Consider the following 24777-nt stretch of genomic DNA (forward strand, 5'->3'; position numbering starts at 1 on the left):
TTTGTTTTCCTCAATGAACCAAATAATGGCACTGTGGAGCTGTACAAACCAAGACACTCAAGGTAATTTTCAAGTTCACATTCGATAATCTGCACAGATGTGCACTTCTAATACAATTAAGCCTTAATAGCTCACTAACAACATGTGTTGAAGTAATTTGATCAGCTTGCTGGAATATCATTGTGGCAATGTAAGCATGACCTAATAATTTGCTAGTGAAGCTTAAGCATTCGAATAAATGTATTACATTAATAGTTGTCAAGCTAACATTTCCTTTTCTGTTTGCAGGCACACACTTTCAAAATGGTATCGCTCTTCTGCTGTATTGGGTTTAAAATATATTTTGTTTCTTTTCTTTTTTTTTTCTTCAAATCAACATACTCTTTACACTTGCTATTACATTACCCATGAACATTCTTTGCGCACGCATTTGCATTTTTCCCTGACAGTGGCTAGGAGTCATTGCTCAGTTGCTCACAACTCTATTCAATGGGTGAATCGAAGGGTCAGGACGCAGATATCTCCAGATTAAATTTTTTTATATGAAAATATATATTTTACTGGTTCCCATAAACTGAAGCCATAAGGAGAAGCTTTATTGATATGAAACAAAACGTGCTCCTTTTGAATGACTAAATGTGCACTTTTAAGAAAAGGGAATTGTTTTACAGTTAAATACATCGGGAGGATGATATGGCATTTGTAACGCGCCTATACACAAGTGTTTCAAGGCGCGACGAGGCGGGGGGGGGGACAAGGGGAAACGGACAACGATCCTACTAGGCCAGGTGTCATTCAGATCGCGCAAGTGCAAGGGTAGAGGGGAAGGGAAAAGTGCATGGGGGAAAGGGAGAGGGGAAAGTGCAGTACAGGGTTATTAGCATACAGGATAAATAACAAGGGCCAGCTGGTGGCAAGTGCGAGGTAAGTGCAGACAAGTGCTGGGAAAGGGGGCTGTAGGGATACAGACACAGTCCCGCAGTGCAGGGGTTGCCGGGGAGGCAGTGCAGGGGAGAGTGGCTGGGCCGAGGACCGAGAACGGTGAGTGGCCCAGTTGCAGATTAGTTTCAGTAGTATTAGTAGGGGAGAGGGGGAGAGAAAGCGGAGGCAAAGAGGAAGGTTTTGAGGTGCTTCCGGAACCGGAGATGGTTCTACTCAAGTTTCAGGAAGGCTGTTCCAGAGGGAGGCCCCTGCAGCGGAGAGAGATCTGCCCCCAACTCGTTGTTTGGAGAAGCGGCTGACCCTGAGGGAGTTGGAGGCGGATGAGCGAAGAGCTCGAGAAGGAAGATATTTAGGAAGAGAGAGTTGAAGGTATTTTGGCCCAAGGCCCCAGACGGCCTTGTGGGCAATGCAGAGGGTTTTGAACTTGATCCTCGCAGTCACTGGGAGCCAGTGTAGTGATTTCAGTCCTGGATAGATACGGTCCCTGGGCTTGAGGCCAAGGACAAGTCTCGCAGTCCTGTTCTGGATAAGTTGCAAAGGGCGGAGGGTAGAGGCGGGCAGATTTAGATAGAGGCTGTTACAGTAGTCCAGCTTCGAGAGAACCAGGGCTCTAGAGACAGTGAGCTTCTGGGGGAAGGAGAGGAAAGGAAGGATACCTCTGAGGAGGTGTAGCTGGTAGTGTGACTTCTTAGAGACGTCGGATATGTGAGGAGAGAAAGAGAGTGTGGAGTTGAAGATAACCCCGAGGTTTTTTGCCTTGCAGGTAGGAGCAGGAAGAGGGCCCAGAGAGGCCGGCCAGAGAGCTGCAGGGAAGGGGGGAGTGGGAGTGCCGATGAGTAGAATCTCAGTCTTACTGGCATTAAAGCAGAGGTCGTTGGCAGCACACCATTCCTGGATAGCAGAAAGACAGTCAGAGATGAGGGAAGGAGAAGACGAGGCCGAGGGTAGCCTGAAAATGAGCTGGGTATCGTCCGCATAGCACTGAAAGTTGGGGCAGAGAGCAGCGATGCGGTGGGCGAGAAGTGCCAGATACTGGTTGAACAGCCAGGGAGAGAGGTTAGATCCCTGGGTGACACCACAGGTAGAGAAAAAGATGTCGGAGAGGAAAGACCCCAGTTGGACCTGGGAGGGTCGATTGGAGAGGAAAGAGGTCAGCCACGCCAGAGCCTGACCAGTGATACCCAGGTTATCACGGAGACGGTTGAGCAGGATGGTATGGTTGACAGTATCAAAGGCAGAAGAGAGATCAAGCAAATTGAGGACACATGGAATGTTAGAGTCAAGGTTCGAGAGCAGGTCCTCACGGATGTTCAGGAGAGCAGTTTGCGTGCTTCTGGCAGCTCTGAAGCCAGACTGATGGTCATGAAGACGACCAACAGATTCAGCATGGAGATTAAGCTGGGAGATGGCCAGTTTCTCCAGGAGCTTGCCCAGGAAGGGAGTGATGGAGATTGGGTGATGGTTAGCTGGGCAGGAAGGGTCGGAAGAGGGTTTCTTAAGAAGGGGGTGCCCAAGGGAGTGCTTAAGAGGGGATGGGAAGACTCCAGAGGCGATGACAGTCCAAACATTGAACTGCTTTACTGTACTCGGCCTTTATTTAAGCACACATATAATGTTGTTTTTTATATTTTTGGCAGTGGAACTGAGCTACTTCATCTGGCAGTGCTGCACCCCAGAAGATTGTGTGTGTATGCAGTCTCAGGTAAAGAACAGTATGAAAGTTGAAAATTAACAGTTTACTAAATTATATTGTGAAATCCATATTTGTTTCTGGCAGATTTTCTGAATGTTGTCTCAATTATAATAATAGTAATGAGTACAGTCAAATAGCCCCCTCTATTACCTTTCATCCTACGTAGGCAATGAAAACTGGTGTTCTTTTTCAGCCTTGTGGTATCTTTTTGTTGATATTTGAAGGACCAGAATCTGAGTAACTCAGTTAAAATTCGAATGGGTGAACTGTGATCTTCAGAGCACACATGGGACTCTACTACAATGGATGCATTAGTCCACTGACCTATCTCACCTTGTCCTGGCGACATGGCATTATTAAAGATTGCACTCTCTAGGGAGGTAGCTAATCCGCTTCCAATGGCAGCTCCCTCGTAGATTAATGCATATGATATTTAGATACACTTCCCACCCTTAATGTCTTAGTTGCTTTAATGCACATACTCAACAGAAGAAACAGCACAGCACTCCACCTACCATGACTCGCACCCGGCACACATGGTGTCCAGCACACAACTCACAGATTACTTTTACAAATCCCACATCGCTACACACACAACGCAATGCACGCCTTACTTGGCACATCTTCGACAAGATGAAACAATACTTTGACACAACACTCAAATCTAACAACACTTGCATCACACACAAACCACACAGTGCACATACATTGACCAAACATATTCCACCAGGCAATGCACATACTGCACTACACTGTGGGCACCAACACAGCGACCACCCCACACCACCAGAGCAGTCCCAATTAGATAGTGCTGGGCAGGACTGCTTAGGATTCTCCTTGGACTGGAAGAAGATATGGAGGCTTTTTAGGTTCCTGACCCCATTCCCATGGCCATCTTAAGTTTGTGGGGCTTGGGGCACAGACCGCCTTCCCTTCCCCTCCCTGCCCCCCGAAAACCCATCATATCTAGCTCCTCCTCATCACCCACTACCCCCTGGAAACCCATGCCCCCTCCCAATCAGGGAAATGAAGGGATCACATACCTCGCATCAAAGTCAACAAACTCGTCTAGGCTTTAAATTGATAATCTAGTTGTTAATAAAATATAAACATTACACATCTCTGTGACATGTTTGCCCAAGAGGATGTGCTATATTGAAGACGTTTTCATTTTGTTTTCGAATAATATATTAATTTTGAAAGAACAAAAAGGAACATTATTTTTATACAAGTATTTGTATTTAATGAAATGATAACCTAACAGTTCAACCTACTATTTTCTTTCTGTATTAACGTGTCCAAAGTACATGCCCTTGGAAAAAAATTACATGATTGGACAGCAGAGAAAACAAAAAGGCTTGTACCAAACATCAAAATTCACTTAGCGTTTCAGTTCATGCCCACACAGCAGACAAATTCAAGTAATTGTAGAAATAATAAGCAACCAATGAGTATATGCTTTCTGCTGACCAAGGCTGATGTCTGAAACACTGCAGAGAAAAAACTATATATTTGCATCTAGATTTCTCTTGAACCATTCCCGACTCTATGCTTAACAAAGCCATAGAATTCAATCATTAAGATTAAACAGGGACAGTTAAGCAATATATCTCCTTTGCCTTTTGTGGTAACGTAGGCTAATGGAAGGCTATGCTCTTAAGAGGGGTGTGAAGGTGAACCAGTAATGACCCAAACAACACAGGCTCACAGTCCAAAGGTAATGTCCATTCAAGGTTCTATAAAAAAAAATATATACTTTCATTAAACACACCACCAGTAATAGAACAGATAAAGAATTACTGTACAAAATCCCACCCGAAGGAAGAACAGAGAAGATGTAAAAAAAAAAAAATCACTCAATGTGGATCCAGGGGTGTTGGGAGAATTACTAACCACAAAAAGGATATGTCGATGTTGAAAACAGGTACAATTGTGACCTAACCAGTCTCTAGGGCCCTAGTGGACCGATGGGGCCCTTCAGGGTCAACAGTACCTGGATTCAGTTCTTGGTGGGCGCTGAGTAGGGACAAATGTGGTGGTTCTGTGCAGCAGAAGTGGTGCTCCCAATCACGCACATCAGAGTAGTCCCAGGATTGCTATTCAGTTGAGCCAGGTCGAGTCAGGCTTTAGCCGCTGGGAGGGGTTGCTGAGTGACATACCAGCAGGCAACAGTCGTCAAAGTGGTGACTTTTGGGGGAAGTCGATGTGCAGGTCAGTGAGGCGGCTACTCAAGGGCTTGCTGGGCTGAGCCATGGTTGTAACCCCTGGTCAGAGTCGGTGTGTGACTCACCAGTGATTCGGATTCGGTCCTGGCATCGAGCAGTTGATTCAGGCCTATAAGGTGATGGGCTTCGATAGGGCACGAGGCAGTGTCAAGCTGTTTCAAAGTGCAAGCAATAGTTCGACATGGTGGAGGAGCACAAAAGCCAGCGCTGGCGCCTTCTGTCTCGTTCATTGCGCAATAAACAGAAAGCGCCAGTTCGGTGGAACCAAGAGCTTTGGCTGGTCTGGCCCTCCAGCTGCTGTGAAGACCGCTTGGTGGAGGGGGTGGGGGGGGGTAAACTCGACGACAGGATGGTTCCGTTCAGGGGCAGATCTTTCTTCTGCCTCAGACAGCTCCTTCTTGACCTCAGTCTGAGGGCTTTGGAAAGCCAAACTTTCTCAAAGGAAGTCCAGGGAGTTTTTCTGAAGTGAATCTCTGTGTCTTGAGAGGATTTGAGAGGCTCTGGGAGAATCTAAAGAATGGATGAGAGACCCCTTCCTGATTTGACTAAAGCTTACCTGACTTCGTGGTCCAATCCCTGTTCTTGCCCCTCTGTTACACCCAAAGTGTTTTGCTCTAGAGGAACTGGAGGGGTGTAGAGAAACACCTCAACACTCGCACCAGAAAAAATGCAACCGACTATGGAAATGGTCCCAGCAAACCTCTTGCAAGGAGACCATAGTTTTATTTCCACAAAAATAGAAATGCACCAGCAAAGTACTCTGCTGCCACGGAACCTTCTGGCAAAATCAGTAGGAGCAACACTTTATGAAGGCACACAGCATCATCAGTGACGTAAATTACATAACATACAAATGGCTGGTTGGTGCGACCCTATACATAGGCTATCTGCTCCATAAGGGATGGCAGGCCATTGGTCCCAGCCCCTTCTGGCTGTCTTCTTGCACCTGGGCTCCTCCTTGTTCGTCATCAGAAATGAAGCTACATTTAAGTTGCTATTAGGCATAGAAAAACAAGGCAGGCTCTCTGGCCTTTCTCACTGTTGCCCAAGCTACTCCCTATTCACGCATGCATGCACTTTCCATGTTTGTGGCTTGGGCCTGTGGCCCTGGCTGCAGTGCAAAGTTAGGCTTTGATTCCAATATGGCTGCTACTATAGAAGATGGCGTTTGGTTCCCCATGTTCGCTAGAACAAAAAATATCGCCCATCCTCCCTGCACTATCCCTCCCAGAGTACCTGCTGCACACTTCCAGGCCTCTGCCTCATCTGAATGCACTTGGGGCCTGTGACGATCACCCCCCTTCTGAACATTCACCCCCTTTGCTAATACGACATTGACAAACTCCCATGTTGGCCCCTCGTTCTTCTCACCCCTTCATTCCCTTTCCAATCTTTAAGCTTCCCAGTATGGAGGTGACCCTTCCTTTGATACTCATGCCTTGCATACGGACCGTAAACATTTCCCCTGCCTGTGCATATTGCTCGGGACTACATGCTATGTATATACATCCTCCATCCCCTGCTGAATCTATCCAGTGTTCTGTGTAGTTCTCGGGGTCAGATGGGGGAACTGTGGCAGTACTTGGAGGGGCAGAGGGGGGCCAAAGGGGGGTGAAGACATTGCTCTACCGCAACCATGCATGACTTGTTGGGTCATCAGTCCCAACTGTGCTGTCGTTTGTACCACAAGGTGCCTCCTGTACCCAAATTTAAACCATCATCATTGCTCTGCTAGGCACTACTTTAGCACAGCATTGAAGTCCGAGCTGGCAGGTGCAGCACAAACACGATCACAGGAACCAGCATCTTCACAATGGCCCCCATCCAGGATGGCTCCCACGAAAAAAGGTTATCGAACCAATCGGTCAAATTGTATTCCAGCTACTGTTTGCATGTGAGTGCCGAGGGTGTGCACAGCCCCTTTTATGTTGGTAAGGGACCCATTCTCTGCGTCATTAGGAGGTGCGTAGGTGCAACATGAATTGCCAATCTTCCTGCAGACCCCTCCCTCCATGGCCTTGAGGAGGTCCAACCCGTAACGATTCTGCAACATCAGCCAGATTGTGAGCATTTCCATCTTGATCGGATTTAGGCCTTGTTCAGTTTCATTGGCCAGTTGGGTCACCCCCCACCGCACAATTTCCAGCCATTTGGCATTCGCGGCGGTCTGCACTCCTGGTGACAGTAATGAGGCAAAAAATGTTTCTTTGCTGTAGGGTCGATAACGATTTGGTATTTCTTTAAGCAATTTCGAAGAATCTTTCGATAGATCGGCCTTCCCCTTTCTCCGTGTTTATATTTTTTCTCCTTTTCTGGCAGGATACAGAATATGGGCTTCTGCCATGGCACTGCGGTGGGGGATGTCGGACAGCGGTGCAGGTATTGAGTCTGAGGCCACCTGGTGCCACTATCAAATGTTCTTCAGGGACCACCAAAAGTGCTGTGTGTAATGAGGCCAGCAAACAGGCACCCCTCCATGATGGCAGGAGGTGCCTGAATGGCTGCTGGCCACACACCCAGTAGTTGTCCATCACGGCTGCTGTCCCTTTTTTGAGATCTGGGATTTATGTTTTGTTGCACCTACTGTTGGTCCCCACAAAGACGCTTCCTTCATTGTAAAAAAAAACAGTTCGTAGTCTTCCTGCTTTTGTACTTTCGCTGTTTTTTCCATTGCCTTGATCCAAGTGAGTTTTGCTATTTGTTAATTCCAGTACCTGCTGCATACTGTTCACTTTTTCGATCACTTCTCCAAATTCTACGAGTCCACCTGTTATACAGCTCATTGTAGTTTCTTGCCATCTGCTAGCCTGGAAACTCGCACCTTCCAATTTTAGATAGGGTCTTTGCAGGCACTGTATAGTTTTGAGATTTTGGACACATTGCTGTTGATCGGGGTCCATTACTTTAAGATGCAAGCTTCATGCCTGGAAAGTGCTTCGCAACCTGTACAAGGTCAGATGGAGGAATTTCCTGTGGCAGTAATGCCTTCGGGCCCCCGACATGTGTGGAATCAAGGAGCACACAACTTTCATTTACTTAAGTTTTCCCCACTGAGCTCATGTCTGCATACCAGCTATTACTTAACTCTGGATGGTGCACATCTTCTTTTGTATCTAACCCAAGTCCTTGGTACTGATCATATTTGGCCCTTCTTGCTTGTCTTTAAAAAAAGTTTCAGGTCTCTAAAATGTGAAATACTAGAAAGGGAAAGAAATGTGTTATTATGTTAGAAAACACACTAGGAAATAACAATGAGATGAGTAAATTTTGCGAGATTCCCCAATAAGTTCCTGGGTGACACGTGTATCATTTGCAGATGTATCAGGTTGCATATCGTGGACCGCGGCCGCAGTATTATTATTAAGTAATAGTTTTTCTTATTCCCCCCTTTTTATATGAGCACCTCATATAAATCTACACCCTAAATATATTCCTAATCCAAACATAGAAATGCAAATATCCCAGCTACCCCAATGCATTACACATATGCACGTGGGGGAAAACACAGTTATAAGAGATTCTTTCTGAAAACGAAAATGTTGCTTTTTGTAGATGTAGTTGTTGGACCCATGTATATCCATTGCGAGGTAAATAGATGAGAGAGAGAGAGAGAGACACCATAGAAAGGGAAATGGGAGAGAGTGAGGGGAAGAGGGAGAACAATGCATAGCAGCATTCCTATTTATCACAGAGGTAGGCTCATTATAGAACTTTGGAAAAATAAAGTCAAACACACATTAGTAAGACAACAGCAGTCACTCTGCAGCTACACCTTGTTCTCTAGAATATTTACCAGGAGAAGAGTTTTTACTGGTGGGCACTTAACATGTACTGTTTGGTACTTTACTGAGTTTGGTTGGGGAGTATGGCCTGGGGTGGCTTGCGAACATCAGATACATGCACCCAGTACCGTAATTCACAACCCTTTACCACAAGAGGAGTAGCATAGATGACCTCAAAGGGACCGTTATACCTAGGCTCGCTCCACCGGCAGATTACAAAGATGTGGTCACCAGGGAAAAGCTGGAGAGGAGGCGATGTTAAAGTATCAGATGCAGCACTGGTCGTCTCTGCAGTTCTTGGCGGGGCCATCTGTTGAGATACATTTTATGTCTTTGGTTAGGGCACACATGTAGCTACGAAATTCATCCCCTAAAACAGATGCAGCCATGTGAGCATCACATGCTCTCCTGATTGGGGATAGGAGTGTGCGCATACGTTGCCCGGTTACCACCTCGTGGGGTAATAAGTGATGATCCTTATAGTGCTGCGTTTGCATGCTAAATAGAGCGAGAGGTAAGCAGTGCACCCACTTTTTCTTTAAGGTGGTGCAAAGCTTAGACAAGTTTCTCTTTAGAAGACCATTTACCCTCTCCAAAATCCCGTTGGCCTAGAATGGTCAATTTTACTCATCTGATGCTTAATGCCCAATATTGCAGCGATCTCTTTGAAGAGCTCATTGAAAAAGTGTGTGCCGTTGTCTGACCTTAAAACTTTGCACACGCCTTATCGAGGAAAGCCCTCTGACCAAAAATGTGGCCACACATTTCGCATTAGGGTGTGCACAAGGCTGAATCCGAATAGATAATGACGCGACGCCCTTGAGACGCCAGAAGCGCCTCAATGAGTGCTATAAGTTTTGCTGCTTGGTCCGAATAGTGCATGGGTAATCTCTTTTGCACCAATACATCGTAGACCCTGCCCACTAGGCATACTAATGCCGCCCCAGTATGCCTCAAACCTGTATCCTGGTCGATAATTGCTGACTCGTCAATGAAAATAAAAAGCACCCCCACCCCTCAAGTGGGTTCTCTTGCCTTTGGGATGTCATCCTCCCCACGCCCATCAAATGTTACACAATCGTGTGCTGCAAGGTCTTCCACGATACACTGTTCTGTCAAAAAGGTGGCAGAATTTGCAGTTTTACACCTCACAATATGAATGTTTGGCCTGGACAGAATGATCTCCTATGCGTACGCCCGCTGCATGGTCAAAGTTGATTTGGAACGCTCTAAAATGGCGAACACTGCGTGCCCCATATACAGTGTTACAGAGCACCCCATGACAATTGTGGAGCTTTTCTCAATCGCAAATGCAGCTGCAGCAAGCGCTTGTTCGCATGGGGACTGGCCCTGCATCACAGAATCTAGCAGTCTGCTGTAGTAGGCCAATGGCTTGTGGCCCATCGTGCTCTTCTGTATCAGTACTGCGGTCCTCAATTGGCCATTTGAATGGGCAAAGCGATATAACACTCTTGTGTGTAATCAGGGGTAGCCAGCATTGGGACAGTGAAGATTGCTTCCTTTAGTGTGTTGGTGAGCAGGTCCTCTGTCCATGCAACCTTATGGTCATTCTTTTGAGCCTCTTTAAGGCCCTGGTGACGGGTGCCTGGAGTCTGCTGCATAGCCTAGAATCCATGCCCTACAGTAATTACACAACCCTAGAAATATCTGCATCTCTTTGACAGTTTTGACTGGGGAGTGCTGGCATTAAAGCAGCGTGATCCGGTATCGTGTTCTTCCTGTGAACAGATATTAACTGACCCAAATAGAGCACTTTTTGGAGGCAATATTGCAGCTTTGCCTTATCTACCTTTTTACCCCTTGAACGCCAGCATCTGCAGGAGGGTGATTGAGTCCTTTTGGTACTGCTGCTCACTATCACTACACACCAGCAAATCGTCAATATACTGAATAATGGTACTGGGCAGTTGAATATTTCCTAATTCTGCATGCAATATTCTGTTGAAGATACTGAGAGACTCGCAGTACCCTTGGGGCAATCTTGTGTGCTCGAAACATTCCTCCATGTGTGAATGCAGTGAGGTACTGCGAATCAGGGTGCAAGGGTATGGAGAGAAAGGAGTTCTTAAGATCACAGTGAAGTGGGTCGCTTCCATGGGAATGCTGCATAGTATCGTTGCAGGATTTGGAGCTACAGGAAATTCTGTCTGGACAATGTCATTTAAAGGGCGACGGTCCTGTATCATCCTCTAACTCCCCCCTTTTGCCTTTTTAATTGGATTGATGGCCGTTGTTGCATGGGGAGGTGGCTGGCACCATTTTTCTCTGATTCAGAAGTGCCACAATTGTGTCCGTATGCCCTCTTCCACCTTTTTCAACAACAGTACTGTTTAGCCCAGGGTTAACACTGCACCTAGCTTAAGTGTTATTCAGACTGGTGCAACCCCCTGCAAGAGTCCTACATTGTGAGCATTAGTTGTCCATAATATCTCTAGGACCTTCTCCAAGTCCTTCTCAGTGAAGGGGGGGGGATGACAAGGGCCATCAAGGAACAATGCACTTTTTGATATTGCACCATAATGTCAGAAGGGATGCAAATTGCTAAAGCAATATCCCCATCGTCAACTCGATCTTCAAACAATTCTGTGTCTGTCACTTCGTTGAGGGGCTCCATTGGGTCAATGCACAATACAGTATGCCACTCACACCCATCAGGGTCCGTGCCCACCACAATAATCCTTTTAGCCGACACAAACAGACCCTGTAAATCTAGGGAAAGTATTGTACCTGCCACAAGCTCTTGGGTTACCCGCCAACACGCTTTGCCAATCTGGGGCACCGCTTCAAGCAATACTGTAATCGTGTACACAAACATGTCCATGTCCACGGTATGCCGCGAACCACCACCTCCCCTCCTCTGGCCTGTTTGATGTTCATGGTACGTACCACCCCATGGTCCATGAAGGAAATGGTCATGTTCAGTTTGCTCAACAAATCTTGTCCCAACAAATTTATCGGGGAGGACTCCGAATACCTAAAGGGTGCATGCACCACTTTTCCTCCTATTTTGATTGCTACCTCTTTTGTGTAGGGAACCATTGCAACAGCCCCAGAGTCCCTGCGTGTCAAGAGTTTAACCTGATAATGGAAATCTCCTTCACTGATGCATGATTTAGTGGCACTTGTGTCGACCATAAGGATGAATTGCTTATTGCCTTTCTCAGCGTCCACCAATGGTTCGTCCTCCGGCTGGGTAGTCATGGACATGACTGGGTACACAAGAGCTTTCTGGGGGCTGTCCTAATCAGGATACGAAATTAGTACCTGAGATAGTAAAGGGGTTTTCCCCCCATGACACTGACCCCCTCTATAAGGCGCTACCATTCCATTTGACACTGCATTGGGTGGGGGCAGTCAGTCTCCTTACAGGGTGTTCTGCTGGGCGGAATCCGTAGAAATGACCCCAAAAAAATGGAATGGGATATATCTTCACATTTCAGCTGTATGAAATTACCAACGAATTTTGAATAAATATCCCAGTCAGTGCCATTATAGTGAACAAGGGGAGCAGGGGGTTCCCCTGCACCCTTGTCCACTTTAATCGCATCAGCAGGGGTTGCAGGGGTGTCCCCACGACCTAAACACCAAAGTAAAAAAAGAAAAGGACCCTTTTGCAAGTAAGTGAAGGAAACCGGCCTTGCAGAGGAATGGAGGCGTCGGCGGCACACAGCGATGTGTGCCGCCAAAAGATGAGTAAGGGGGTGGGTGAGTGGGGGTTTCCAGAAATGTCAGCGGGAGAAAAAAAAATTTCGTTTAAATTACTTTCGCTTTTTTCTCCCTCTCACATTTCTCATTCGATCAAATCATGGACCACCCTGCTTGGCCGTTTGCGTTTGCATGTTAGGTGGTGCTTGGGCCTGCTTGTGTGGGAGGGGTTTGGTGGCAGCTGGGTGTAGGCCTGGTGTATTTCATAAGGTATGAAGGTGAACCTAGGTGGCTGTGGTAGTGCTGGGCAGGTTGATTGTATGCGTTATACCCTGCCCCTGCCTACTTCTACACTCTCTTGCAAAATGTCCCCACTTCACGCAGCTCCAACACTGAGACAGTCCCATACCACTTGTGGATCCCATTCCACCAAACACCCCCTCAAAGCCCTCTTATCGCTTGAAACCCTCCTTTCCCCCGCTGCTGACCTCCTTGGTGCCACTCAGGATACTGATGCGGGGGTCTGCCACACCACTGCCCCTGCTCTCCTCCTGATCAAAACACTGCTATCTTTAAATCTGTGTGAGGTGCAGCCTGCTCTGCTGAATTTGTCTGTGTTCGCCGTCACCGCCCCTTCCACTGCTATTTTTGCAAAATTCTTCTGTTCTAGTTTTGCTTCCTTCGCCTGCAACCTTTGAGCGGTTTCCTTTTTTCGGTCTTTAATCTTTTTGCAATGGTGTATTATTATAGTCTGAATCTCGGCCCACCCCTTCGCCTCTATGCCCACTAGTTTGTCAAGCGCTTTCTGAACTTCCTTGGGCAATCCCCTTAATAACAAAATAGAAAAGAGGAACTGATCGGTCCCACTGGTCACCCGTCTCCACTCGCCACGTCTCCTGCACTTTTAAAATGTACTGAGCGGCATCTTCGTCCCCCATGGTGTACTGCAAGTCTGGTGTGTCGGGGTACGCCCATCCCAGTGCGTTTCACACTTGCTCCCTAAAATTGTTGAAAGGGGCCCCATCGTGTGCATTGTCATCCAACTTCACCCCTCGGTACCCAGCCTTTACCCACACATCACTTGCCTGATCTCTGTGAGAAACCAAATGCTGTCTCACCCGCTAATCCTCAGGGACTTGTCATCCGGGTGGCCAAGACACAGCCATTGCTTTTGGATCCAGTTGCTGGGGCTGGACCAGTGCAGGAGGATCACTTGGGTGAGGGGGTCTTCGGGGAGTGGGGGTGAGGCAGCCGATGGTGAGACACGGCATTCCCCCCTATTATGTTTTTCTAACCCATCCTATTTTTTAGGATTCTCCGAGATCCCAACCCCTGCTTCTTTCTACACAAACACTGGGCCGTGGAAGAGGGTTACTGAGACTAACACTTAACGTTCACACATCCTACTGGACAAGTCCCACTAGTCGGGTCAGGCAACGTCAGGCACCTGACTTTAAGTACATACACCTGATACTAATCAGCTCTTCTCGCACAAATAAAAGGCAGAACCGAGAGACACACTCTGAACAAGATGGAAAACGAGTACAAGCAAAACATCCGGACGAAGGCTAACCTACTGGAGCAGAGTGACGGACTAAGGGACGCGAGCAGCGGGTTGAAAACCCCAAGAGTTCCCTACTGGAGGTCATTGCCTTTGACAGGACGCGAAAGACACGTGGAGAAGGCCAGATACCACCTCAGAAGTTTGCTTTGTGTTTTAAGGATGCCAGCGAGCCTCCTGGGTGAACGGCAGAGTTTGGAAGGTGAGGTGAAGCCTGTGGTACTAACCTTGACTCGTGAATTGGATATGAAACGCACGCACACATCTGGTGATTTGGCAAGCGACCTGAGAGCGGTGTGCGTGAAGTAGCAACATTATATCGCAAGTGAAGGCTGCACGCGTGTAGATGAGACGCGAAGAAAGGCAGACCTGTGAATGAACTTTGAAGTAAGGATGATTGTGAAATCAGTGATACTAAGTAACTGAGTGGTCTGGCAAAAGGAGGGAGCCCACTCAAGTCTCAGTGAAAGGTATATTGTTAGCGAATGAATGGCCAAAGTGAATTAAGCAAAATTAACTCTTAGAGAAGGGGAGAGTGAAAGTTAAACCGTCAACCTTGAGTCGAAGTCGTCCTGTAGTGGTCTGTAAAGAAAGCCACGCACATTCGAAAGTCTTCGACATCCGAAAGTGATCAGAGCTCAACAGATGGAGACCAGAAGTGTAATAAGCTTGGGGAAGGGAGCCCCTTTGCAAGTTTTGTTTAACTTTGTTGTGAGAGGCCTGAGCCTGACAGAGGGGGACCTATGTGAAACTTTTGGAAGTCAGGAAAAGAGACTTTAACATGGAAGGCCAGGCCGGCCTCGACCCATGTTTTGAACTGTTTACTGTGTTGAAAGCCGAGCCAGAGTGTCATCCTGCCTACAGGGATAGCCTTATTCTGTGAGGTCTAACGTGGGGAGGAGAGTTGGTTCAACCACATTTATTCTTTTGATCACTGATTTTTCCTTTGCATACCTTTCTCCTTCATACACTGTGAGCATAGGGCATTTTGATATGACAGACTTTGTTTATCGTTTGATGGTCGTGATTAGTCCCGGCTTAGTTATAGGGCAAAGAAGGAGCGAAGCCCTTACAACTTCAATAAAGGTTTTACAAATTGTACCCATTGTGTCAGGGTCATATTTGCAATACCATGCCTCCCCTACATCTCCCACAATTGCAACAAGTAATCTTTTCATGTCTCCCAATGCCAAGGGAATTCTGCTGTCTGCTTTTCAAAGGCATAAATCCACTTCCCGGGTCCCAGCAGTAAAGGACGGGAGCGTGTTTTATTTTATTTTTTTCCAAATATGTTTTTATTGGAATGTATGCATGACCGCTTAACATTGTATCGATAGAGACGCCTTTCGCAGAAGACTAGCAAGTAGTGTATTACAACGAAAACGAGCAAAAAAATAAGGCCAACAGTGGGCGGGTCTTTGGGTCTCTAGGGGGGGGAGACAGTGAGGACGGGAGCGTTTTAATTAAATTATTCATATCCGTTTGCGCCCATGGCATATAATGCGAATCCTGGGTCCCTTGTGAAATAACGGCAGATGTGTGCCCACACCTCACTGTCCATCCATCATTTCCCTTTTTCCTTGCCACTGTTACCCGCCCATATCTTTTCCTTAATCGTGGTCCCCACAAGTTCTCTACTTTGTGGGATATCGCTCGTGCTTCCTGGACATCCCCCTCGTCATCTTCAAATTCATCCACTGTATCCCATTCTCCCTCTTGCAGTTCTCTGTTTGCATGCCTGCCTGACCTCACTGTCCCATAGCCTACGCTTTCTGCTCCGCGATAGCCACCCTTTCCTTTGCCCACATGCATTACATTTATTGCAGTGTTATCCAGTCTGAACAAAATATTCTCGGCCCTCCACTCATCCAGACCACACCCCTGGTTTCTCTTCATTTCCTTCACTGCCCTGAGATGGGTCAGCTCTGCTTGCGTTGCTTCTAAGGCTTCCTTCAACTCCTTCTGTGACTTACTCTTCTGTGGTGGAATGCTTTACAGTGCAAGTCGGTATGTAGGTGGGGTGGTGGCACACATGGGTACATATGTTGGGTTAATGTATCCTGTGGGTGGTAAGTGTATGAAGCCCCTCTCGAGGCACAGGCTGTGGCATTTCCTCTGGTGCTGTCATGTTTGATATACTCAAGGTGGTGCTATATTCGTGCTGGAGTGTACACCCAACAGTATCCTCTGTCCTCTACCATTTCCCACAAGTCTAAAATCTCTTTTCGTTTCTGTAGTTGTTTACCTTTATACTTAGCAGTTAGGAACATATTCATACATTCTAATATCTCTCTGTTATTGGTACCCTGCTCTGGCCAAGGTCCGGGCATCCCCCTTGGGTCTCCACCGCCCACTGGTTGTGGTACTTCTCTCTTATCCTTGTACAATGGCAATGCACTATACATCTATTCCAGTGGAGTCATTACCCCCATGTTAACAATGGTATATTCAAAAGAAGCTTCTGGTTGTACGTCACACACAGTGTTATCATAGCAGTCACTACCAGTCCTCCGTTCCCGGTCACCCCCAGTTCACCCCCCCACCCTTTTACACTCACTCCCACACCTCTCACACCTCACACTCACACTATTTTCAAAGGCCCTCCCTCAGCCTCCACTGAATTATCAATAATAGCTCAATACACTAAAACAATGAACTAAAATAGCAAGCCAAAACAACAACCGCTACTCTGCCTCTTTCTCCCACCCGGAACATGTTGTGCAAAGGAATCTGAACTCTCTAATTATATGGAGCTCCTACTTTTTGAAATCTCTTAATCACAATAAAAATGGTGCCATCATCTCCCCTTTCTCGCAAAGGATCCCACACTCCTGTTTTCCTCCTTGTTATCCCCTTAATGGGAGGAACCTGAAGGTGTCTCACTTACTAGTCCCTGGGGATCGGTCATCCAGGTGGCCAGGACACAGCCATCACTATTGGATCCAGTTCCTGGGGGTGGACCAGTGCGAGAGGATCACCTGGATGGGGGCGGGGTCTTCGGGGAGTGGAAGTGGGACACCAAAGGGTGAGATGCGTAGCCCCTTCCTTTTAGACACCTTTTCTCCACCCTGTCCAGCAGGATACGTAGAAACTCTACCCCCCCTTTCCGTACACGAAAACGTTCTCCCCTCGTGAGCCACAACAGGCTAATATTAGAGCAGTTTACCTGACCTGCCCCAACACAAGGGTCAAGCTGAGTTGGGCTTTTACCGACAAATACACACACCTGACGGCCCTTTCCCTTCCTCAATGGGAAAAAAGGCGGAGCACAAGAGCACACTGAGCAAGGCCGAAAATACGTGGAAGCAGCCATTACAGGACGGCAGTTTAATTGGAAGAGAAAGGCGCTGAGACAAGAAAGGATGTCAAGCAGGGAGTTGCCCTTGCCCTTTTCAACACAGACCCGCGCAGTCTCCGATGAAAAACATAAGACTGGGAATCGCAGCTAGCGGGTGGTGTGACGGATGTCAGCGGTTCATGGAACCCTCCTGCACCGATTGCCAGGGCGGAGAGATGCAGTTGCCATCGTGTTACCGTCTTTGACTCCAGAAGCAAAAGAAACTCTGAATTCAGCACAGCCAGTGAGTCAGAAGAACCTAATAGGGGTCCAGACTCTGTTAGATGCAAGGTTTCAGTGGCAACATTAAGAAGATTAAAAGACAGAGGTCTTTGTGAAAGAACTTGGTACCAGAGAGAGTGATCTGACACCACATGGGCGCTCATTAGAAGTTCTCTGGCTGGTACTCCTCTCTTGAGCAAGGAAAGTATTGATCCGTAAAATAGTGGAACTACAAGTACCAAGAGGCCATAGAGAAGGCCGGCGTGAGGTGTCGGGTTGGTCGTACGAGGGTCGAGCTAAAACCCTTGTACAATCGAAAGTCCTTGGCACGTTGTAGAAATTGTAAACTGCTTATTGTACGTAGGCATGCTCTCGCCATAGGCTAACAAAGTGACCCCGCGAGACTTGATTGCCCTTTGGAAGTCTTTGTTTAAAGTTGGCAAGTGCAGTGGGAGGTCTGAGCCCGGATGAAGGGGACCTAACAAAAGGTGGTTGTTTAAAAAGACATGGAGATTTTTGAATATTACAAATGAGAAACTTGAACGAAAGACGAGAGTCAACCCGACTAAGGGACGCCGTGAGAAAGGTGTAAAGAAGCTTAATGAGCAGCATTGTAACGACAAGTATGAACCCGACTGATGGATGACCACAGTGAATGGTTGGTCTGAGCCTGATTGAGGGAGGCTAACCACTAAGAGGAGGACCTGAGCCTGGCTGATGGGGGGGGGGGGGCAGGATCCAAGGGTGAATAGTAATCACCCTATGTGACGGTTAACCAAAGGAAATTTTGTTTTGTGGTTTTGGTTGAAGAATAATCACTCGATGTGAAGGTTACCAGAAGGAACTGTTTTTGTTTGTTTGGTTGGTTTTGGAATATCCGTCCTTTCTGAAGCAAGAGACTCGGATGAGAAGAGACCTGGGCACAGAAGGACCTGATATAGAGAAAATTAACTGTAAGCTCATGCCAGAAGCTCAGGAGTGTGCTGTGCTCGATAGTTGTGCCTTGTCCTGTGCTATAAACATGGGAAAGGGAGTCCCTGGCCATAACATCCTGACTAGTCATTTTGAGAACACTTCTTTCTTTTCTTGTGAACTTTATCCCTCACTATTTTATAGCATAGCGGTAAGGATTGGCAATAGTTTTTTTTTTTTTTAGAATAAGCCCTTTTTATTTGACTAGACACCACTAGGACTGTATTATTTGCTCCCATTTTAGCTTTAGATTAGGCATTTATGAAACTGTAAAATGGGTGAGATAAACCCCCTTGAACTGATCACTTGTCTGTCTTGCTTTGATGCCTTCCTTATATTAATAATCTAAATAATAATAATACAAAAATCGCCACGTGGCCTTTCACACTCTCGTGTCACCCTCGCACCCAAACTTTGCTACACCACTCACTCTTACCCCCTTTGTTGTCGCTCCCAAGAGGTGTACTTACATTTGCGTGTTCACCCGAGCTCCTCCGTCATGGGGTCCCAACAACGGCCTGCAACCTCCTAGGAGGTGCACCCCGCTTCAAAGAGCAGACGGGAATTCTGTAAAAACGTCTCCTGTACACCACTGTGGGTTATGTTTTTGGGACTGGCCACTGTAGGTGGGTGAGGCCCCTCCAGAGATGCAGCCTCAAAAGCCTGTCTTCGCTTGTGTCGCTGGGTTCACGTTGGGGTCCCCAAAATTGTAGAGAAACTCAACGCTCACACCAGAATAAATACAACCCACTAGGGCAAAAGGCCCAGCACACCTCTTGCAGTAGAGCAAAGTTTTATTTCCACAAAAATAGAAAGGCGCCAGCAAAGCACTCTGCCGCTTCAGAACGTTCTGGCAAAATCTGTATGAGCAACACTTTATGATGGCGCACCGCGTCATCAGTGATGTAATTTACATAATGTACAAATTCAAATGGCTGGTTGGTGCGACCCTATACATAGGCTACCTGCTTGATAGGGAATGGCAGGCCATTGATCCCAGCCCCTTCTGTCTGTCTTCTTCCACGTGGGCTCCTCCTTGTGCGTCATCAGACCTGAAGCTACATTTAATTGGCTATTAGGCAAAGAAAAAGAATGCAGGCTCTATCTCTAACCTGATGTGCACCTGGTACTGCAGATAAGGGCTAAGAGGAGACATCAAGGTGATTGCATCACACACACTAACTCGATTCCAGACATGTCAGCGCCCATCCAAAGCTCCCTGTCCTCGATTTAGCTTTGTTGTTTTACTCCTCCCGACACCTCGCAGCATAAATCACGTGACCTATGGTGAAGGCAACTGGTCCCTGCTTTCTGATCTTTCCTGATCGATTTTGGGGGTCGGGGGTCTAACTCTTTTATGTTTGCTAGTCTGGGACTGACAGGTACCTTGGAATGCTGAAGGTCATTATTAGGTGCTATTTAGAGCTGGGACAGGGAAGGTCGGAGGCCCATGCCCTCCTTCTCATGGGGATCGCTTTTCACAGCGCTCTAACCCACCTTATGGCATTGCAGGGCGCATTCCTTCTGGGATACAAAATGTTGGCAACATGAAATGATGAAGGGTCTATGAATCTCTGTAGCTCTGGCGTTTCTCACCGGTACCCAAGCTACACCCTATTCCTGCATGCATGCACTTATTTCTATGTGTGTGGCTCGGGCATGCGCCCTGGATGCAGCGCAAAGCTAGGCCTCTATTCCAATATGCCTGCTACTATCTAAGATGGCGTTTGATTTACCATGTTCACTAGAACAAAAAACATTGCCCATCCTCCTCGCACTACCCCCTCCCACTGTCCACTCCCTGAGTCTCTACAGCACAGCTCCAGGCCTCTCCTCATCCGAAAGAGCTGGGGGTCCTGGGATGATCGTGCCCCCTTCCCAACAGGGGACAGGACAGAGAAAGAGAGACGGAGAGAAACAAGATGGTGGAAGCCTCCTATTGACCAGGGCCTCCTGCCTATTCTAATCCCGCCCCTTACCTTACCACTAAGTACAAAGGCCCTTAGAGATGCAGCACCCTTGTTTGTGGCTACTCCTTTTGATTGGGTGCGCTCCTTTGATGCCCGGGCCTAGGACAGCTGCCACTGGTGGAGCATGTAACCTGCCCTCACAAAGAGATCAAAGAAGAGACCTGGTCCTCCAGTTTGCTGCCCTGCTATTTGGGAGTATCCACCCAGCTGGCCTGGATGCACATCATCTTCCACAGCTGACTCAAAGGTGCTAACACATGTGCGATAACAATTGTGATGTGGTGGTCATGATCATAGGTAGTACCATGCACCAAACCTAAATGCAGGCATGGCTTTATTTAGACTTTACCCTGCCACCAGCATGGGTTACTCATGATCATCATAGTTTTGGTACGTGGGGTATATCTTAAATGCCGCCTCTGCCCGGCAGAAACCTGGCTGTCGCTGCAGCTGTTGAGTGGGAATCTTCTGACCTTTTGATTCTGTTCTACGCCACGTGCAGAGCAGGCACTGCGGATCAAGCAACTGATGCAGCAGGGTACAATTTACACTATGATTTTGGTATGGAGTTGTCGAAAAGGGGAATCTGGTTGGCAGATTACCCTTTTCGAGACGGAATTACTCGCATCATTTTATGTATTAAGAAAAATCAAAAATAATACAGGGCTTTGCATCATTGCCAGATTGCAGGTCCTCACACCGCATGCATTGTAAAATGTGACCTGCGTCATGCTCAGGAACTGATTTTTGTTTTTAAAAGGGGACCCATAATATGAAAGATGTCTCAAAGAAAGCACACATTAAAGTAGAGAAGAGATGAAGAGGGCAATTCTAAGGGGGCCTTGAAACGCTGACATCACTTCCCATTGCACATTTTGCATAAACCAGTAGATTGGTGACATCGAGAAATGCAGCAGTTATCATTTATCTTGCAATGCTGTTCTTTCAGTTAAATATATTGGTGTGAGGTAAGTGTGATGAATCCTACGGAGTCCTCACCGATTCTCCTGTGATGGTCTCCCCTACATGACCAGGGGTAGGCAGTCGCTACCTGATCCTGACCCGGGGGTAGTATTCTGAGGAAGGATAATGTGGGAGGGGATAGCTACCGGGAGGAGGTGATCTCTCCATTAGGAGAGATGCAGTATTCTCCCCTCCCTATTGAAGAAAGCACTGTAACACCTAAAATACTAATGGCATGCTGCCATTTTGAGCAGGATAACATTCATACTTCAAGTACACATAATTCACATTTAACATCTTGTTACTCTGATGTTTTTGTTCTTGACAACAATCCTATGGACTACAACTTCCACAATGCTGCAAGTACTGACGAGGAAGGAGGAGTTAGTAAGGATTGAAAGAAACCTCAAGTCCAGCACACAGGCTAGTTGTTATGGTGGAATTCCGATACGCAGGCCTTTAAACATTGAGTGCCCTTTCAAGTCAGCAGCGGCAGGTAGAGTAGTCGAAGCGGGAAGCAGAACCGCGAGTGAAGGCAGACTTGCAGCAACGAACCATGCAGCAGAAGGCCGAGGCTTTCAAGCTGCCATTTGTCAGCCTTCCTTAATGGGTTGGAGAGAGACCCAGGGAAGTGTGGCAGGCACCAGGGAAGAATCACTGCAGAACCGGCCACAGCAGAGATGCTGCCCAGAGAGTGGTCATGCCCGAAAACAGCAACTTCACCGGCGATGGAATTCGGAGCGCTAACAGAAGGTCTGCGAAGCAGGAGTTGCCATTCTCGAGTAAGGACTTCCCAGTAGCAGTGATGGTGGGAATCCTGAGGTGTACCGACAGGCACAGAAACAATTGAAGGTTCATTTTGAATACCGGCCAAGTAAAGAAGACAGAATTTGAACAAATCCTCATGCATGAAATGTTAAGATGGGGAAAGTTGGAGCAAAGGTTATTTATAAGCAGGTGAATATTGATGACGAATTTGAAAGCAGGAATTTGTACAAGTCTCCATATCTGAGATGTCAATATGGAGAAAGTTGCCACAAGCAAATGAACATTGATGAAGATAAAAGATATAACTTGAACAAGTCTCTGGGCCTCATTACACGGTAGGCGGTAAGGGATTACCGGCACCAGTAAGGGCACCGGTGCCGGTAATCCCTTACCACCCTACTACGAGGTCCCTTAGCGGGTCCCTCCCCAAACGCCTGGTTTTACCAGGCATTAGGGAAGGGACCCGCTAAGGGACTTCAGAGCTAATAACGGTACCACAAATTGCGGTATCATTATTAGCTCCTTCCCCATTCCCATTGAGCCCTATGGGAGGCTCAAATGGGAATGGGGAATGGTTCCCGGAATGGGGATTTACCGGGTCCTCCAGGGTCGGAACAACCCGGTAAGTCCCTATTCCGGGAACACGGACCCGGAAAGCGGTAAGGGGGTAGCCATGGCGCTAATAGCACCATGGCTACCGCCTACCGTGTAATGAGGCCCTCTGTATATGAAATGTCAATAGGGGGAAAGTTGGAACAAGTAATATCAAAGAAGTATATCGGGTATTGAGTTGAAAGATGTCCTGGTTAAAGAAGTATATTGAGCATTGAGCCTTTCACTTCCTAAGGCATAAGCAAAAATTGCAAAGGCTGTCAAAGTTGGAAAATGCATAGTTGAAATGCAGCTGCACACACATATGACGGCAATGATGCTAGGAATGGAAATCATCAGAAATCATCGTGCAAAAATGTAGTAGTCTCCATAATCGAGGGTAAGAACAAGATTAAGAACTAAAGCAATAAAATACCTACACAGTAGCATACATCGCTGCAGAGTTAAAAAGCATAAAACCATGGAAATATGGAGGGGCGTGGCTACAGAGCCATGGGCTAAGGTGCAGTTCCTGAAGGCTCCCATGATCCGACACTGATCCTGGCAGAATATGGGCAATAAATGCACACTATTGCAAAATACCAGACAGCCACTGTTGTGGGAAGAGAACCGTCTCCTGGAGTAATTTCCCTAAGAAAACTGAGCTTGGCAAGTCACATAACTGGGACGTACAGTGCTGCGATCCCTGTGCCCGCATACGAAGATGGCGCTGTCCGGACAGAACAATGGGGCCATATGTGGCAAGTAAGCTACAGCGGAACGCTCGCAGCACAGACCGGTAGGCAAGAAGGAGCAGTGCTCAATCATGGACAAACGAAGCATACAGCACATCTGCTGCTGAGGCGCCGAGGGCAGCATTGTCGGAGATACACTGGCCGGTGATACTTTGTATCAGGCAGTGAAAGTCCTGCACGCTCATTCCGGCCCTGGAACTCAGAGCGCCAGCTGACGAGGAGAACGCTTAGTGAGATGCTGCATGAGCGGACAAGTGGCACATATTAAAGACACCATCGCAAGGTTCCGGGGAAGTAATTTAAACACGGAACGAATTCCAAGATGGCGGTCACCATTTAGAGAACAAAGGAAACCCGGAATATGGGAGAAGAGATTTGCATATTTGTTGAGCCCACTCTGGGAAAGGAAGAGCAAACAGACTCCTGCAAGACATAAGGGGCACCTGGCGCACGCCCGGATGCTGCCGGAGGGGTGGGGTAAGATGCGAATAGCAGAGCAACGGGTGCAGGTCAACAAGCCAGCTAGAATTGGTATTGGCAGCGCAGCTATGGAACAACTTACCGGATCCATTGAGAATGGAAAGCAGACAAGTGTGGGGACTGTGCACTGAGAGCGAATACTGGAGAGCACGAGGCACAGGGCCGAGCTGGGTGGCGGATGGTGCGGGAGCGGCCCCAGCGGACATAGGCAGTGGTGCACAGAGTAGAAGCAGTCCAAGAGACAGGTGGTCCGACCGGGACCAACAGCAATCTACAAAAATCAGTAAGGACAAACGGAAACGTGGGAAGACACAACCCACCCAAAGATATAGCTCCGTGCATGTGAATCTATACGGGGTACTTCAAGGATAACAGCCCAGAGCCGGAGTGACTCACAAGCGGCACGGCGGGACAGCGAAACAGAATCGCCACACCAAGAACAAAGCAACCTCGGATACTTGACCAAGATTGCAAGATGGCAGGGAGAGTAATCAAGGGCAAAAGCAGACAACCCACGATGGAAGCGTTTGCCAAGACACAGCAGTCCCCAGTGGCGTCGGTGCACAGTGGCGCAAATGCACCCACGGAAAGCTCCCCAGGGACCGAAAACCAACAGATACTAACGGCTATAACGGAGCTAAGAGACTCATGGGGGATAGGAATGGCGGACCTGCGAACCTCCTTGGAGGCTAAAATAGACGCAGTGGGGATAGAAGTCAACCTGCTGAGACAAGACGTCAGGGCGCTGGCGGTCAGGACAAGCTGTCTGGAGAGTTTGGTTAAAACTAACACGGACACCAGCACTAGTAACGCAAAGGAGGTCCACATACTAAAGCAGCAAGTGGCTAAC

The 24777-nt window shown here is 47.5% G+C and overlaps 1 protein-coding gene across 5 annotated transcripts in view; it reads left to right on the forward strand.

Moving 5' to 3' along the window:
• Positions 1 to 24777, forward strand: part of BBS9 (Bardet-Biedl syndrome 9) — a 3505410-nt gene that overhangs the window by 105008 nt on the left and 3375625 nt on the right. For all 5 annotated transcript variants that reach the window (XM_069613236.1, XM_069613237.1, XM_069613239.1 and 2 more), the window contains exon 4: positions 2580 to 2644. In XM_069613236.1, coding sequence (XP_069469337.1) covers positions 2580 to 2644 — 65 coding nt within the window. The remainder of the gene's footprint in view (positions 1 to 2579; positions 2645 to 24777) is intronic.

Source organism: Ambystoma mexicanum, chromosome 5p, assembly GCF_040938575.1.
Source record: "Ambystoma mexicanum isolate Mex_15411 chromosome 5p, UKY_AmexF1_1, whole genome shotgun sequence".
Classification (NCBI taxonomy): Eukaryota; Metazoa; Chordata; class Amphibia; order Caudata; family Ambystomatidae; genus Ambystoma; species Ambystoma mexicanum.